Source organism: Balaenoptera borealis, assembly GCF_965194805.1.
Source record: "Balaenoptera borealis genome assembly, chromosome: 6".
Classification (NCBI taxonomy): Eukaryota; Metazoa; Chordata; class Mammalia; order Artiodactyla; family Balaenopteridae; genus Balaenoptera; species Balaenoptera borealis.
This window is the reverse complement of record NC_138863.1, coordinates 79,107,602-79,125,179: the sequence shown is the minus strand read 5'-3', so window position 1 is coordinate 79,125,179 and position 17,578 is coordinate 79,107,602. Positions and strand designations below refer to the sequence as shown.

At 40.3% G+C, this 17,578-nt stretch overlaps 1 protein-coding gene across 31 annotated transcripts in view; it reads right to left on the bottom strand.

Moving 5' to 3' along the window:
• Positions 1-17,578, bottom strand: part of NEB (nebulin) — a 216,213-nt gene that overhangs the window by 109,606 nt on the left and 89,029 nt on the right. For 29 of the 31 annotated variants that reach the window (XM_082395693.1, XM_082395706.1, XM_082395682.1 and 26 more), the window contains exons 57-64: positions 11,691-12,002; positions 11,196-11,399; positions 10,607-10,711; positions 7,464-7,571; positions 5,517-5,828; positions 3,322-3,525; positions 2,878-2,982; positions 1,249-1,356 (exon numbers count right to left, since the gene is read on the bottom strand). In XM_082395693.1, the coding sequence (XP_082251819.1) occupies positions 1,249-1,356; positions 2,878-2,982; positions 3,322-3,525; positions 5,517-5,828; positions 7,464-7,571; positions 10,607-10,711; positions 11,196-11,399; positions 11,691-12,002 (1,458 nt within the window). The remainder of the gene's footprint in view (positions 1-1,248; positions 1,357-2,877; positions 2,983-3,321; positions 3,526-5,516; positions 5,829-7,463; positions 7,572-10,606; positions 10,712-11,195; positions 11,400-11,690; positions 12,003-17,578) is intronic. The other 2 variants (XM_082395702.1, XM_082395703.1) reach the window with 2 other exon arrangements.

The following is a 17,578-nucleotide window of genomic DNA, read 5'->3' as shown; positions in this document are numbered from 1 at the left end:
AAACTACATAGTTCTATGGTTTGCAGACATTAAGTCTCTGGAAATAAAGGCAGCAGCACTTTTCAGAAAATCAATCGGAGTTGTAAACTGCCGTTTTTAAAAATCTTTTTGGGCCAGTGAAATCATTAACCCGGAAGTTTTACACATGATTTTCAGAACAACTCCTGAGTTCAGAGGAAACTTTTCACTCCCCTGCCCACCCCGCCTCTCCCAAATCTGGCTCTGCTAACTTTCACAGGATGCCTGAAATAGACTGGCTTGTGTTTCCATCCTGTATACTGGCTCTACTGGACACCAAATTTGGGTGAGGTTTGTTGGGATTCCTTGTGGAGAAAAAACGGATTATATAACTACAAGAAAGTGTTTTGTTGGTGGCAATGGTAAGAGCTGGCTCTGGATTAGCTTCTCTCCACTTCAGGCAACAAAATTACACAAATCCTAGCATATATTTACTGAAGTCTGAATTCTCTACCAAAGGAACTTCTTTCGGAGACAGCGGAAAGAGAAATCAGGCTATTTTGTTGGTTTTGGTTGTTATAAAAATTTTTTTTTCTTTTTTCATTTAAAAAGAACTCAACACTGCAAAGTAAAGGAGCTGTTACAGTGGAGGATTACTGGACTGAATGTCAATATTATGACATAGTATGAGTGTGTTTCATGTTTGGTAATTGCAATCATTGTTGCTTTTGTTGTGGTCATCCATGTACAATGCTTGGTGTCAGTCTATTTATCTCTTGTAAAAATAAAATACAGTGTGTGTGTGTGGAAAAAAAATAAAAAATAAAAAGAACTCAAAGGAAGCACTTAAGGCAATTTTTCAAAGAAAGGGTTGGCAAGAATCCAGAGCAGGTTTGGGGAAGGGTGAATTTTCCTGAACCTGGCTGTACCAGATCTTTTTCTTATGTTGAACCAATACACGTACCCAAGCTTTTTCCCCAACTCTTCTGTCATTTTCTTATTTCTATGTGCTCAAAATATGCAGATGAATGCCTTATAATTATAGATATAAACAAATGTAGATTCAAATTCCATTTTTTACTGAAGTTTAGGATACCCCCTCTGCATATGGGACCTGAATATTAAAATCTTCTGGAGTTAAATTATTAAAGCTCTTTTCAAATGAAAAACATTTCATTTAAAGCACAGTAAATGTGCTTTAACTGGCACCAGGATGTATCTTGCTGTTGTAATACTGATTCTGCCCCACCCCCATCCAGCCATGTACATATGTGGAGTGTTGGTACTCACATCACTGACGATGTCCCTGGAGGCCTTGGCTGCCACGATCGGGATGGCATCGCTTCGCAAGTCATAGCCTTTCTTCTTTGCTTCTTCATTGGCGAGTTTATACAGAGTCTATAGAAGGAAAGTCAGAGTTAAGCAAAGTTTTGATAGCAACAATTTGGAGTCTAACAGGTGACATATCACAAAATTTAAAAAAGGATAGGCTCCAGAAACAATCTAACTTTCTAGCAATATTGGAAAGTAAATAAATTATATTTTACCAAAAAAAACTATGTAGCATTAGAAACAAATGAAATATATCAATGAGCATTAACATAGATTGATAGAGTAATCTATTATTTATATCATTATAGATTAATATATATATAATATGTAGATTATATGATACATTATGCATATCAACATAATATAATGTTAATGTTAATATAATCTAGTAATATAGATTGATAGGCAAAGCATCAATCTATATGTATTTCTAAATGAAAAAATTGCAGAACAATGTGTTTAATATTATTCATTTGTATATAAAATATATATTTATATACTTTTACCTAGTTCTTTATTACTTAAACATTTTTGAAAATCATGTAATATCTTATGATTTTTAAAAAAACAAATGAGAAAAAAATTAAAGTACAATTTAAAACATAGTTAACTTGACTATAATCACAACTTTATGATTCTAATTTTTGGCTGGATCATATTAGTAAAACATGCACCTATAAAACTGCATTTTACTTTAAAAAAAATAGTAATCAGTATTGTTAATGGAGAGCACTTTTTCCCCATGCCTGTGGTTCTCTTTCTATAAAAGGAGCTCGATTATTTCATCTCTGCCCCTTTACTCTCTTTACCCTGGAGAGGTGCAGTGATTTCCTGATGTATCTAATTGGTAGGGATGGGATAGCAGAGCATGTCCAGCTCAGCTCTGACCTCCTTCCTCTAGGAACATGCCCAGTGCCCTCCTCTGCTTCTCTGTGCGAAGCAGGACTCACCCCTGAGGGAGGTAGAGCTGACTGTCCTGCTCCAGTGTGGCCTGTGCCTGGATGGGGAACCTAATTCTGAGGTTCACTTAGCAGGTTTGTTGGGCTCTCGTACAAATGTGTCCTTGAACCTAACTTTAGTAGTAAGAGATGTGAGATTTTGACTTCTAGTTCCACTCCTTTGTTTTACTTCTCAATTTTATTCAGGATCCAGGTGGGAAAGAGGTGCATATTATTAGAGGTCCCCTTGGTAGGGGTGCCAGATTTAGCAAATAAAAAGATAGCATGCCCAGATGAACTTGAATTTCAGATAAATAACAAATAATGTTTTCATATAAATAATAAGCTAGTATTATATCTGGTTATCCTACGCCTTGGAAATGCCAAAAATACTCCTCAGTTCCACTGACCCACACTGTTAAAGACCATAAATGGAAAAGATAATGTGACTTCAGTTTGCCCCTGGAATCCTATAGCGTATGATATTCAACCCACAGATGAAAGGTTGGATGGGCTGAGTGCTCATATCACAGAGCTGCACGTACCATGATAGCTGAGGTCCCAGAATATCCACAAAAGTGTAGAAAACAAACAATAACAACAAAAATAACAACAAAACAAGCGTGGTCCCCCAGGATTTTGCCCCTACCTCACTGTAGTTGAGCTTGTTCTGCCTCGCCAACATGATCTCCGGGGTATCAGGCATTATATGAATTTGAGTCTTGTCTTTGTCCCAGGCCTCTGTGTATAAGTGCTATCAAAGAATATGTTGATAGAAAACCATTTGAAAAAAAAAAGAAAACCATTTGAAATAGAAATTACAAAAAGCCAATTAAAGCAGGAATGCTATTGATCTAATTAGGAAAAATAAACCACACTAGGATATAAAGTATTCAGCTGGAGGTTTAAGTCTTAACGATAGTTATCAGGGTTACAACTGGGGATAATAGAAATTACTTAGAGGATTTCAAGTACGTCATTTAGGAGGTAAACGTGACCCCACACCTGCATGGATAATTTTAACTCCACTAGTCATTAAAGTCTAAAAACCTCTTTTGGCATCTTGGAGAAGGTTGAGGCAGCTGGGGCTCACCTTGTTCATGTTGATGGCGTTGTTCTTGGCCAGCACCTGTTCCAGGGAATCAGCCACACTGGTAAACTTCAGCTTGTCTGGACACTGGCGGTAGACGTTGTCACTCAGTATCTCTGCAGCTCTCTTGCACCTGACCACATCCACAGACCCAATGGGGACCCAGCCAATGCCTCTCAGCCACTGGAGATCAGACTTGTAAACATTCTGTGAGGAGGAAAAAGGCAGAAACTCTTCAGTAAGACTGAAAGATTTAGGGTCAAGGTGCAAATAGAATCGACAGTAAAGTACAATTCTGGTTGTTGCTCTTGTTGGTTTCATAGAAAACTGGCTCACTGTATTAGGCAGACTAACAGAGGAAGTACGTTCAAAAATGACCCAAAAATGTAACAAAAAAATGATAGAATATTTCAGGTTGTTAGGACAGGAGGAATCCAAATGAATATCTTCTGTCAGCCAGTTCAGTGGATGTTCACCGTTCGTGTCCACAGGAAAAGAATGCCAACCCAAAGTGAGAGAAACCACACATATGTCGACCTACAGGCTGTCAGTAAATAAATATTAGGTCCAGTCAAATGAAACACTCTGCAGCCATTAAAAGCCACATTTTAAAGAGTATCAATGATTGGTAGAAACGTCATTAATGTAACGAAGTTAAAATAACGAAAAAATAGCACATAAAACAATCTGTATATAAATTACATGAGCAGGAGTGGGCTTTTTCAGTGGTTGGATTATGTTGGATTCTTATTGCTTTCTGTGTATTTTTTCTTATATTTCAAAATATCTGTAAAGCTCTTTGTTTAACAACAAAAAAGAGAGGTTAAAATGTAATAATGACATAGAACCTCTGAAGCCCTGAGGCAGACCTTTGACTACTTCAACACTGTCCAAGATTCAGGGCAATAAATGACCATCTTATTGGTCCAGAACCCGTCTCTTCCCCACCAAATTCTCAGGATGGGAAGCACAGACTCCTTTCCAGAACTGTCTTTCCATATCTTTATTTAACACTTTAAGTCATTTTTTCTGCTAAAGACTTTTGTGTACTTATTAGGTATTCATAACTACTTCCCAACGGTGGAATTGGACCTTTGCCCAGATCATTTGAAGGATTTTACCTGTAACGGCAACTAGGTAGAGCATACAGACAGCTATTTTACTGTCTAGACTAAAAGCCTATTGGAATTGCCTTATGCTGACTAGTTATTGCCCCTTAAATAACAACAGCAAGAATGAAAACAATAACATTTTACACTTCTGGAGTGCTTCTTAACTTTCGAATGCTTCCCACATTATTAAGACTGTGTCACCGTGAGAAGGAGGTGATCTCAAAAAGGCACTTGACAAATAGACAGAGGCAAGCAGTCTGTCAATGCTGTCACTCTATGGGTGACATTAACCGTTTTTAACAACCTTTCATATGCAGGCAAAGCCTTTCTTTGCAAAACACAGGGTTCTGCATGTTGTGGAAAGCTACAGAACAGATGTGGGAGTTTCCACAGGTAGGCTGTACAATTTCTAGGAACAGCCATTTAATGTATAATTATGGTTAATTCATGTTATTCTCCAAAGTCCTCTAATGCTTAATAATTCCTTCAAACATCTATAAAATATGTGCTGCAGGAAATGTGCTTGTCACACCCAGATTTGAGATGGTGCCTCTGTTTCTAATAGATACCGGTTCTGTCATTACCACATGACCTCTCCACAAAGAGAGCTGTGCTGAGAGGACAAAGTGTCAATGAAATGACCCAACAGCTTCCAGACACAGCGACTTCTTTTATTTCATAAGAGTAACGATTAGTGTTGTAGCAGTATTCTGCTAATGATAACCTCATCTGTTTTGCAAGGAAGCTAAAAACAAATTTCAGAGTAATTTTTAAAAATAGAAATGTGTTATTTCTTTCCCCCTTAAAAGAATAAAATAAAACGTCTTCCTGTGTTGGACCTTGAATTCTAACATTGCTTAATTCCAGTCTTATTTTTATAGACCAAGTCCAGTTGGTAAACTTCACTTCCTTATAAAGCCTAGTAATGTATCCACAATAAAGCAATAAAACTATACTCTGATTCAAATCTCATTCAATGGACAAGAAATCCTAGCTTGAGTAGGCCAATGGGTTGTTTACAAAGGATAACGTTCATATGGTTCAAGTTATGTCTGCACACAGCCCTGTTACGGACGCCGTACTCACGTCACTCTGGAGGTCGTAGGCCTGCCGAGCGTGCATGATGTCAGTTTGGTCGGGCAGGCACGTCCACTGGTGCAGGTAGTTCTTGTAGTCCATGTCACTGACCAAGGTCTGGCACTTCTTGGCCTGCACCATCCCCAGCATGTCCACTGGGCTGCTGAACTTGGTCTTCCACTTCTCAAAGTCCTTCTTGTACTCCCTGTCACTCTGGATCTTGGCCACATGCATGGACCACATCATCTTAGGGTCATCCTTCACGTCCCGGGCTCCAACGTGATGGCCAAGCTGCTTGCGGTAACCATCTTTGTATTTGTACTGAGATGAAAATGCACAAATCAGATTTTTATTATAAGCCTGTAGAGGTCACAAGCCTGTACAAAATCATCTTGCTTATATCACTGTTGTACATTGACTTTTGCTAATAAGCACTAACTCAAGGCAATATCCTTCCTTTCCCCTAGAAGCTTATAGAGGTAATAAAATAGATGGAATTCATATAATTGTAGTGTATGCCCCAAATCACCTATGGCCTGGTAACAAGGAATAGTTCCGGGGGCAGCAAATGCACACAGTGGAGAGGCCATGTGGACCAAGGGACTTGGAGAAATGGGTTAGGCACTAAAAGTACATCAGAAAAGAGATGCACTTGGTGACAAGATGTGTTTAATAAGTAGTAAAATGAGTGTCCGGTTCCTATGGGGATGAAGTCAAGGTCAAGGACTACTTGCAGTAGCAACAGAAGAGAATTTCCTGTTTCATAATGGATTCAGGCATTCAGTGGTGGTGGCAAATTTTGGCATCATTTTGGAAACTGGTTATACTAGGGAAGCTGTCCTAGCAGCCCAGTTGCTTAGAGCATGCTCCTAATAAAGTCATGGGTTCTCATCTCTCATGGACCAACAGTGTTGTTATTCCATGTCCAAAGACGTTGTCCTGGAATCCGAGCCAATTATCCAAAATACATGCTTCTAGTCTCAAAGATAACTGAGTGAGAAAGTATAAACGAGTCAGCAGAGGCAATATAGTACAGTGGGAAGGAATGAGGTTGCCTGGAGTTTCAACTGCATCACCGCTAAGAGTTTGATTTTAGACAAGTTGCTTAAGCAACCCATAAAACAGGGATAATCACAATCTTACATCCTAGGGTAATTATGAAAAATAAGTGGCATAATGCATATAACATTCTTAGCACAGATTTCTCAACACTTCTTGGTTATTATTATTTTGTTATATATTATTATTGGCATAAATCCATTTGTAGGAAAGGTCCAACATACGTAAACTAAAGTGAGTCACTAATATGATCTTCCAAAATAAAGGGCAGCGTATTACCATATTCCCAAATAGTGGGTCTTGATTTTTAGAGCAGTGGTCTGTTCCTCAAGAATTCCCTGAGGTACCAGGAAAGGATGATGGTTTTATTCTGGGAGTTACAAGCCACAAGCCAGGAGCTAGTGCTAAGGGTGCACGTTTGGGCTAGTCTGGCACTGATCAACTGCCTTCTTTCCATGATCTTACAAGGGTGAATTGTAATGGCAAGTGTCATATGCATTTTTTGAATATTGTATATTAAAAGGCTATATAAAGCTAGGCCCTGATTCTCACTGGGAGAACTTAAGTTTATGAGTCACACTTTCTATAAGCACTATGACAATTTTTATACAAGCATCTCCAAGCCTGCAGCTACACTCTAACAAATTCCACATGAATGGATCTTTCTCTATTCTTGGTGGATCAGCTTTCACTGAAGATACTGTGACTTCGTGGTTATAAAACTTTTTTGTAAACATCAAATTTTTCATTTCCCTCAAAGCTAGGTTTTTGAAAAACCCTACACAAATACATCATGATATATTTCGAAAGGGCCAGGAAAGTTCTTTTAGAAGATTTAGTTCAGTGAAAACGTCACTTCAGACTGACCACATACTAGGAGTAAAACTGACAACTCACATCACTGATGATGTCCCTGGAGGCCTTGGCTGCCAAGATCGGGATGGCATCACTTCGCAAGTCGTAGCCTTTCTTCTTTGCTTCTTCGTTGGCGAGTTTATACCGACTCTAAATTTGGGCAAAAAAAAAAATCAGTTACATGTTGACATTCACATCCAAAAACGACAGAGGACTAAAATAATTCACCAAGTTCTACACGGGTAGGTGCCTGTAATAATCTCACTTTTGAGAGTTCTAAGCTTTCTGCGGTTTTGGCTGAAGTTGAGACTTAAACAGGATACCTATATGGAATATGGCACCTTTGTTTTTTTATTTTAAAACTTATGTTACATTAGCCATATACAGACATTATTCATGGTTTTAAAACTTTTAGTTATAACGATGAATCAGTTTTGGAAAGAAGTGGAAAAATTAAGCTGAAACTCATGGGTGGCAAAATGTGGGCAGGAGGGAAACTCATTTGATCCTCATTTATTCTGCACCAACTCTGTGCCATGACTGTGCTTGGTACTTGGGAAACAAAGATGAATATGAGGCCTCTCCCATCTTCAAGGTTTCTGGGAGAACTGATGGAAAGACTGATAACCTGAGGAACAAGCTGCCAAAAAGTCAGACCATGAAAGGTGCTTTAACCATATTATTAAGAACGAGCTCCACGGGACTTCCCTGGTGACGCAGGGGTGGACAGGACTCCGCGGTCCCAATGCAGGGGGCTGGGATTGATTCCTGGTCAGGGAACTAGATCCCACATGCATGGCGCAACTAAGAGTTTGCATGCCACAGCTGGGGAGCCTGCATGCTGCAACTAAGAAGCCGGAGAGCTGCAACTAAGGAGCCCTGGGGCCGCAGCTGGGGAGCCTGACTGCCGCAACTAAGGAGCCCACGAGCCACGGCTGGGGAGCCTACCTGTCACAACTAACACCCCACGCAACCAAATAAATACATAAATAATATTAAAAAAAAGATTGAACGTTAAAGAAAAAAAAGAACGAGCTCTAGGAAGGAGCAATTTATTCTGAATTGAAAATCAGGAAGTTTCCTCAGAGGGCATGACCTTGGCATTGGACCCTGAGTGATAAATATGGTTTCAATAGACTGAGATGGTGGTCAAGGGCAGAGGAACTTCCATGAATCAAAGTACGGGGGAGTGAATGTGCAGGGGCATCAAGCGGGGGCGGGGGGGGGGGAGGGGGGGCGCGCAGTGCCCGGGGAAGTGGCAGGACAGGACTGAAAAGAATTGGGAGTCGGGCTATGAAGGCCTGGTGCTAAGATAACTTTGTCCTTAATCCTATAGGAAAAGGGAAACCAACAACAATCTTTGAGGAAGAGTGACATCATCAAATTTGCATTGTATCTTCCTATCCTAAATGAGAAAGAAACACAATAGAATTGAACTAAGCTGATAGAGAAAAGTCAGAGAAAGCAGACCAGGCAGGTTAGGCAATCAGTTCAGGCATTCTTCCTGGGCCTCTTCAAACCAAGGGCAACATACAACATCTCTGAGCTTTTGCAGCAAAGACAGAGTTGACAGTTCTAGAAAGGCTGAGTGGCTAGTTACAGGGACCCTTTGTCCCTTAAAATATCTGCTCATATAGCACACGCTTTCCTGTAACACTATGGGACCTATAGTGCAGGTTTAGCTGAAAATTCACTTATTTTTGATTTGAGAGTGGGACTTGACAATTTTAGTTTGGGGTGACAATTAAGAGCTAGTTGTATAAGCTTTAAAATTATAGTTTGCACCCCTGAAAAATAAAATGACTTAAGGTGGTGGCTAATCAATTTAAATTCTCTCAGTTATAGTCTGCAGAAGAGTAACACGCTATTGATTTATGCTGTCAAAGAAACAATATTTTCCTTGCTGGTAGCACAAAGCTGGAAGAAATAACTAATACATCATCGGACAGAATCTTAGATTCACAAAAATCTCCACAGGCTTAAACCAATAGGCTCATTCTAAGAAAAAAATGCAGAGAGATAAATGTCAATCTTTGAACTGAGATTTAAGTTGCCAAATGTATAAATACAAGGTAGAGGAAACCTAGTTTAAGCCCATGTAAGTTGTCTTAGGGTTTTGGTTGACCCCAACTCCCACGCACACCAGCGGTGACATAGCCCCAAGGAGCCCCAAGGCACAGAGTGCAGAAATGGAGGGTAAATGTCCAGAAGAGGAAATGCAATGTCGACTGTACTCTATCTACACTAGTCATTCCTCACTCACAGGATTTTGTTTGGTTCTGAGAGTCACATTCTAGCAGGGATGTCATGTGAGGAATGCCCAGGAGCTTGGGATGTTTGGACTAGAAAGAGAACCTGGGGTGAAGTGGCAGCGGAGGCACACAGCGCTTACGGAGTCGGCACAGTTTGGTTCTGCATGGTCTTAGAGGATTATGTGGGTCTACAGAGAGAAACCATTGACCCAATACATGAGAAGCATCTTCTAAAGGAACTTTCCAGAACAAATAGGTTGATTTATGAGATAAGCACCTCGTCACTGAGAACACTTAAGCAAAGGCAGGATGACGACTTATTGGGCGGGGACTCCTGCACTAGAGGAGACTGACCTCTCAGCCTAAACATCTGTGCTTCTGATATGGGGGCACACGGCTCTATGCTCACAGAAAGTGAATAGGAAATGGGCTTGCTAATATATTTATATATTGACAGATCCTCTCTGTCTCTGTCTGTCTGTCTCTTGGTGTTATTTGATTGTACTGTGATTTTAATCCTTGACTTAAAGCTTGTACATTAAAAATCTTAAATTTTGACCCTAAAGTACAATTTAGGAAAAATAAGTCATATGTGGAAAATACACTTAGCACAGCTATGTATTTAGCATAAGGAGGAGATAAACGTATTTTGGTCTATTGTTAATTTCTTAAATTAATAAAGGAGGAAGGTCTAATTAATCTTCTGGTTACTGCTTAAATCATTCGTTCTTATAATGTGCACTTCCGAAATGATAATATGTGTTACTTGAAGACTGATGTTTAGGTAAGCGAGAAATGAAAGAGTTGGTATTCACACGGAGCAAGAAAAGACATTCTTTACAAAGTTGTCATTTAGTATTACATCACCATGGAATGGATTAATTGAAATATGAAACGCCATGCAAGTGTCATAGAATTAGCATCTGCTCCCACCTCACTGTAGTTGATTTTGTTAATTCTCGCCTGCGTAATTTCTGGTGTGTCTGCTGTGATGTGGACCTGGGTCTTGTCTTTGTCCCAGGCTTCCGTATATAAACGCTAGCAAGGAGAACATAAAATGTCATCAGGAAAAAACTTCAGTGTATTGTTAATCGAAACTTCAAGGCCACAAGAACTTTATAAAGAGAAATAACAAAAGGTTACGTATTTTATACACATTATGTATTTTACACGTATCTTCAAGTAAAGTAACCAGTTCATAGTAGAACAGATATGTATGAGTGCCTTCTGATACTCTGAATTGTATGTTAACAAAAGGAAATTTAGAATATCTTTTATGCAGAGATGATTTTCCATAAAAAGGTACCGTTTTATCAAAACCATGAAATAACTACTGAAGTAAATGTTAAAATATAAATGACATCGACATTAGGTAGACAGATATGGATAGATATAGAAAGATAGACAGACAGATATCTTTTGTTGCTCACTGCTCTATTTCTTTCTTCTCCTGATCATGCTTCTTTTCCTTTGGTTTAGCTTTAGGAGTCCTACCTTGGTTCTCTGAACTCTGAAGGCTCACCTTGTTCATAGTGATGGCGTTGTTCTTGGCCAACACTTGTTCCGGAGAATCAGTCACACTGGTAAACCTGAATTGGTCTGGAGGTTGGCGATAGATTTTATCACTCAAAATTTCAGTTGCCCTTTTGCATTTTTCCACATCCAAAGAGCCAATGGGAACCCAGCCGATGCCTCTCAGCCACTGGAGATCTGACTTGTACACATTCTGTTGATACAAATATAGCCAATAAATATTTATCTCTGGCTTGAGAAAACATTTTCATCAAAAGGATATGAAATAAGGTAAGAACACTCCTGAAAACATAGTTTGGTGGACAGGCAGGGTATCAGACAATATTCCTTTTCGGTCTGGAGGGTTTGACATTTAACACTCACAGGAAAAGAAGAAATGTTATGCCCCACTTGCAGGGGCTGGTGAGTTTGGTGCCACTTATCCAAGGGGTGTTAATTCACTGATTTCCCACCTTTGCATGTCACTATGATCCTCAGTACTCACATCGCTCTGGAGGTCGTAGGCCCGCCGAGCGTGCATGACGTCAGTCTCGTCGGGCAGGCACGTCCACTGGTGCAGGTAGTTCTTGTAGTCTATGTCACTGACCAAGGTCTGGCACTTCTTGGCCAGCACCACCCCCAGCATGTCCACTGGGCTGCTGAACTTGGTCTTCCACTTCTCAAAGTCCTTCTTGTACTCCCTGTCACTCTGGATCTTGGCCACATGCATGGACCACATCATCTTGGGGTCGTCATGTATCGCTCGGGCACCAATGTGATGGCCAAGCTGCTTACGATAATCTTCTTTGTATTTGAACTAGAAGAAGAAAAGTACTGATTGTCACCTAGTATAACTTGTAGTATAAAATGATTAGTAGGCTCAGATTTTCCTATTCATTAAAAACATGTTTCCTCCCGAATATATAAATAATAATACGTGTGACTGCATCTTGTAAACCATTTAGAAAATAAAGCTTGTATATGTATACAAAAAAGAAAATAGGGCCCTGTGCCTGGCCAGACCCCGCGTCACCCTGCGTTCAGCCAGCGTGCGCCCTCATGTGTTCGGCCTCCGCAGGGCCCTGGGTGCTGCTCCAGAGGGGGGTGGCAGTCAGCATGTCACCACTGGGTGGCCTCGTGCATGCACCGTCGGGCCCCGGGGAGCACGGGTTAAAGATGAAGGAACTAAGACACAGAAAAGTGAACTCATATATTCAGAAGGTCTCTGTTTGAAGATTACACAAGCTATGTTGTCACCAGATTGCAAATAAACTTATTTTAAAAATAAATGAGGGGAGACCTTCAAGATGGCGGAAGAGAAAGACGTGGAGATCACCTTCCTCCCCACAAATACATCAGAAATGCATCTACATGTGCAACAACTCCTACAGAACACCTTCTGAACGCTGGCAGAAGACCTCAGACTTCCCCAAAGGCAAGAAACTCCCCACGTACTTGGGTAGGGCAAAAGAAAAAAGAAAAAACAGAGACAAAAGAATAGGGATGGGACCTGCACCTCTGGGAGGGAGCTGTGAAGGAGGAAAAGTTTCCACAAACCAGGAAGCCCCTTCACTGGTGGAGACGGGGGGTCGGAGGGGGGAAGCTCTGGAGCCACGGAGGAGAGCACAGCAACAGGGGTGCAGAGGGCAAAGCAGAGAGATTCCCACACAGAGGATCGGTGCTGACCGGCACTCACCAGCCTGAGAGGCTTGTCTCTCACCCGCTGGGATGGGGGGTGCTGGGAGCTGAGGCTCGGGCTTCGGAGGTCAGATCTCAGGGAGAGGACTGGGGTTGGCTGCGTGAACACAGCCTGAAGGGGGCTAGTGCACTACAGCTAGCTGGGAGGGAGTCTGGGAAAAAGTCTGGACCTGCCTAAGAGGCAAGAGACCATTGTTTTGGGGTGTGCGAGGTGAGGGATTCAGAGCACCACCTAAACGAGCTCCAAAGACAGGCATGAGCCGTGGCTATCAGCGCGGACACCAGAAATGGGCATGAAATGCTAAGGCTGCTGCTGCAGCCACCAAGAACCCTGTGTGCAAGCACAGGTCACTATCCACACCTCCCCTCCTGGGAGCCTTTGCAGCCCGCCACTGCCAGGGTCCCGTGATGCAGGGACAACTTGCCCGGGAGAACACATGGCCTGCATCAGACTGTTGCCACGTCACACTGGCCTCTGCCGCTGCAGGCTCACCCTGCATTCTGTACCCCTCCCTTTCCCCGGCTTGAGTGAGCCAGAGCCGCCCGATCAGCTGCTACTTTAACCCCGTCCTGTCTGAGCAAAGAACAGACACCCTCAGGCAACCTACACACATAGGCAGGGCCAAATCCAAAGCTGAACCCCAGGAGCTGTGCTAACAAAGAAGAGAAAGGAAAATCTCTGCCAGCAGCCTCAGGAGCAGCAGATTAAATCTCCACAATTAACTTGATGTAACCTGCATCTGTGGAATACCTGAATAGACAAAGAATCATCCCAAAATTGAGGCGGTGGACTTTGGGAGCAACGATATATATATTTTTTTTCCTTTTTCTCTTTTTGTGAGTGTGTATGTGTAAGCTTCTTTGTGTGATTTTGTCTGTATAGCTTTGTTTTTACCATTTGTCCTACGGTTCTGTCTATCCGTTTTCTTTTTTTTTTTTTTTTTTTGGTTATTTATTTATTTATTTTAGTATAGTTTTTAGTGCTTGTTATAATTGGTGGATTTGTTTTTTGGTTTGGTTGCTCTCTTTTTTCTTTCTTTTTTTTATTACTTTTTAATTTTCTAATTTTTAATAACTATTTTTTATTTTAATAACTTTCTTCTCTTTTCTTTCTTTCTTTCTTTTTTTGGTCCCTTTTCTTCTGAGCCGTGTGGCTGACAGGGCCTTGGTGCTCTGGCCAGGTGTCAAGCCTGTGCCTCTGAGGTGGGAAAGGCAAGTTCAGGACATTGGTCCACCAAAGACCTCCCGACTCCAGGTAACATCAAGCAGCAAAAGCTCTCCCAGAGATCTCCATGTCAACACTAAGACCCAGCTCCACTCAATGACCAGCAAGCTACAATGCTGGACACCCTATGCCAAACAACTAGCAAGACAGGAACACAACCCCACCCATTAGCAGAGAGGCTGCCTAAAATCATAATAAAGTCACAGACACCCCAAAACACACCACCAGACACAGCCCTGCCCACCAGAAAGACAAGATCCAGCCTCATCCACCAGAACACAGGCACTAGTCCCCTCCACCAGGAAGCCTACACAACCCACTGAACCAACCTCAGCCACTGGGGGCAGACACCAAAAACAACAGGAACTACGAACCTGCAGCCTGCGAAAAGGAGACCCCAAACACAGTAAGTTAAGCAAAATGAGAAGACAGAGAAACACACAGCAGATAAAGGAGCAAGGCAAAAACCCAGCAGACCAAACAAATGAAGAGGAAATAGGCAGTCTACCTGAAAAACAATTCAGAGTAATGATAGGAAAGATGATCCAAAATCTTGGAAATAGAATGGAGAAAATACAAGAAATTTTTAACAAGGACCTAGAAGAACTACAGAGCAAACAAGTAATGATGAATAACACAATAAATGAAATTTAAAATTCTCTAGAAGGAATCCATAGCAGAATAACTGACACAGAAGAACAGATAAGTGACCTGGAAGATAAAAGAGTGGAAATAACTACCACAGAGCAGAATAAAGAAAAAAGAATGAAAAGAATTGAGGGCAGTCTCAGAGACCTCTGGGACAACATTAAACGCACCAACATTCGAATTATAGGGTCCCAGAAGAAAGAGGCTGAGAAAATATTTGAAGAGATTATAGTTGAAAACTTCCCTAATATGGGAAAGGAAATAGTTAATCAAGTCCAGGAAGCGCAGAGAGTCCCATACACGATAAATCCAAGGAGAAACATGCCAAGACACATATTAATCAAACTATCAAAAATTAAATACAAAGAAAAAATATTAAAAGCAGCAATGGAAAAGCAACAAATAACATACAAGGGAATCCCCATAAAGTTAACAGCTGATCTTCCCGCAGAAACTCTGCAAGCCAGAAGGGAGTGGCAGGACATATTTAAAGTGATGAAAGGGAAAAAAGTACAACCAAGATTACTCTACCCAGCAAGGATCTCATTCAGATTTGACGGAGAAATTAAAACCTTTACAGACAAGCAAAAGCTAAGAGAATTCAGCACCACCAAACCAGCTTTACAACAAATGCTAAAGGAACTTCTCTAGGTAGGAAACACAAGAGAAGGAAAAGACCTAGAATAACAAACCCAAAATAACTAAGAAAATGGTAATAGGAACATACATATCGATAATTACCTTAGATGTAAATGGATTAAATGCTCCAACCAAAAGACATAGACTGGCTGAATGGATACCAGCTTTACAACAAACGCTAAAGGAACCTCTCTAGGCAGGAAACACAAGAGAAGGAAAAGACCTACAATAACAAACCCAAAATAACTAAGAAAATGGTAATAGGAACATACATATTGATAATTACCTTAGATGTAAATGGATTAAATACTCCAACCAAAAGACATAGACTGGCTGAATGGATACAAAAATAAGACCCATATATATGCTCTCTACAAGAGACCCACTTCAGACCTAAGGACACATACAGACTGAAAGTGAGGGGATGGAAAAAGATATTCCATGCAAATGGAAATCTAAAGAAAGCTGCAGTAGCAATTCTCATATCAGACAAAATAGACTTTAAAATAAAGACTATTACAAGAGACAAAGAAGGACACTACATAATGATCAAGGGATCAATCCAAGAAGATATAACAATTGTAAATATTTATGCACACAATATAGGAGCACCTCAACACATAAGGCAAATGCTAACAGCCATAAATGGGGAAATTGACAGTAACACAATCATAGTAGGGGACTTTAACACCCCACTTTCACCAATGGACAGATCTTCCAAAATGAAAATAAATAAGGAAACACAAGCTTTAAATGACACATTAAACAAGATGGACTTAACTGATATTTATAGGACATCCCATCCAAAAACAACAGAATACACTTTCTTCTCAAGTGCTCATGGAACATTCTCCAGGATAGATCATATCTTGGGTCACAAATCAAGCCATGGTAAATTTAAGAAAATTGAAATCATATCAAGTATCTCTTCCAACCACAACACTATGAGACTAGATATCAATTATAGGAAAAATTCTGTAAAAAATACAAACACATGGAGGCTAAACAATACAGTTCTTAATAACTAAGAGATCACTGAAGAAATCAAAGATGAAATCAAAAAATACCTACAAATAAATGACAATGAAAATAAGATGACCCAAAACCTATGGGGTGCAGCAAAAGCAGTTCTAAGAGGGAAGTTTATAGCAATACAATCCTACCTCAGGAAACAAGAAACATCTCAAATAAACAACCTAACCTTACACCTAAAGCAATTAGAGAAAGAAGAACAAAAAAACCCCAAAGTTAGCAGAAGGAAAGAAATCATAAAGATCAGATCACAATTAAAGGAAAAAGAAATGAAGGAAATGAGCAAAGATCAACAAAACTAAAAGCTGGTTCTTTGAGAAGATAAACAAAATTGATAAACCATTAGCCAGACTCATCAAGAAAAAAAGGGAGAAGACTCAAATCAACAGAATTAGAAATGAAAAAGGAGAAGTAACAACTGACACTGCAGAAATACAAAGGATCATGAGAGACTACTACAAGCAACTATATACCAATAAAATGGACAACCTGGAAGAAATGGACAAATTCTTAGAAAAGCACAACCTTCCAAGACTGAACCAGGAAGAAATAGAAAATATAAACAGACCAATCACAAGCACTGAAATTGAGACTGTGATTAAAGATCTTCCAACAAACAAAAGTCCAGGACCAGATGGCTTCACTGGCAAATTCTATCAAACATTTACAGAGGAGCTAACACCTATCCTTCTCAAACTCTTCCAAAATATAGCAGAGGGAGGAACACTCCCAAACTCATTCTATGAGGCCACCAACACCCTGATACCAAAACCAGAAAAAGATATCACAAAAAAAGAAAACTACAGGCCAATTTCACTGATGAACATAGATGCAAAATTCCTCAACAAAATACTAGCGAAGAGAATCCAACAGCACATTAAAAGTCTCATACACCATGATCAAGTGGGGTTTATCCCAGGAATGCAAGCATTCTTCAATATACACAAATCAATGTGATACACCATATTAACAAACTGAAGGATAAAAACCATATGATCATCTCAATGGATGCAGGAAAAGCTTTTGACAAAATTCAACACCAATTTATGATAAAAACCCTCCAGAAAGTTGGCAAACAGGGAATTTACCTCAACATAATAAAGGCCATATATGACAAACCCACTGCCAACATCGTTCTCAATGGTGAAAAA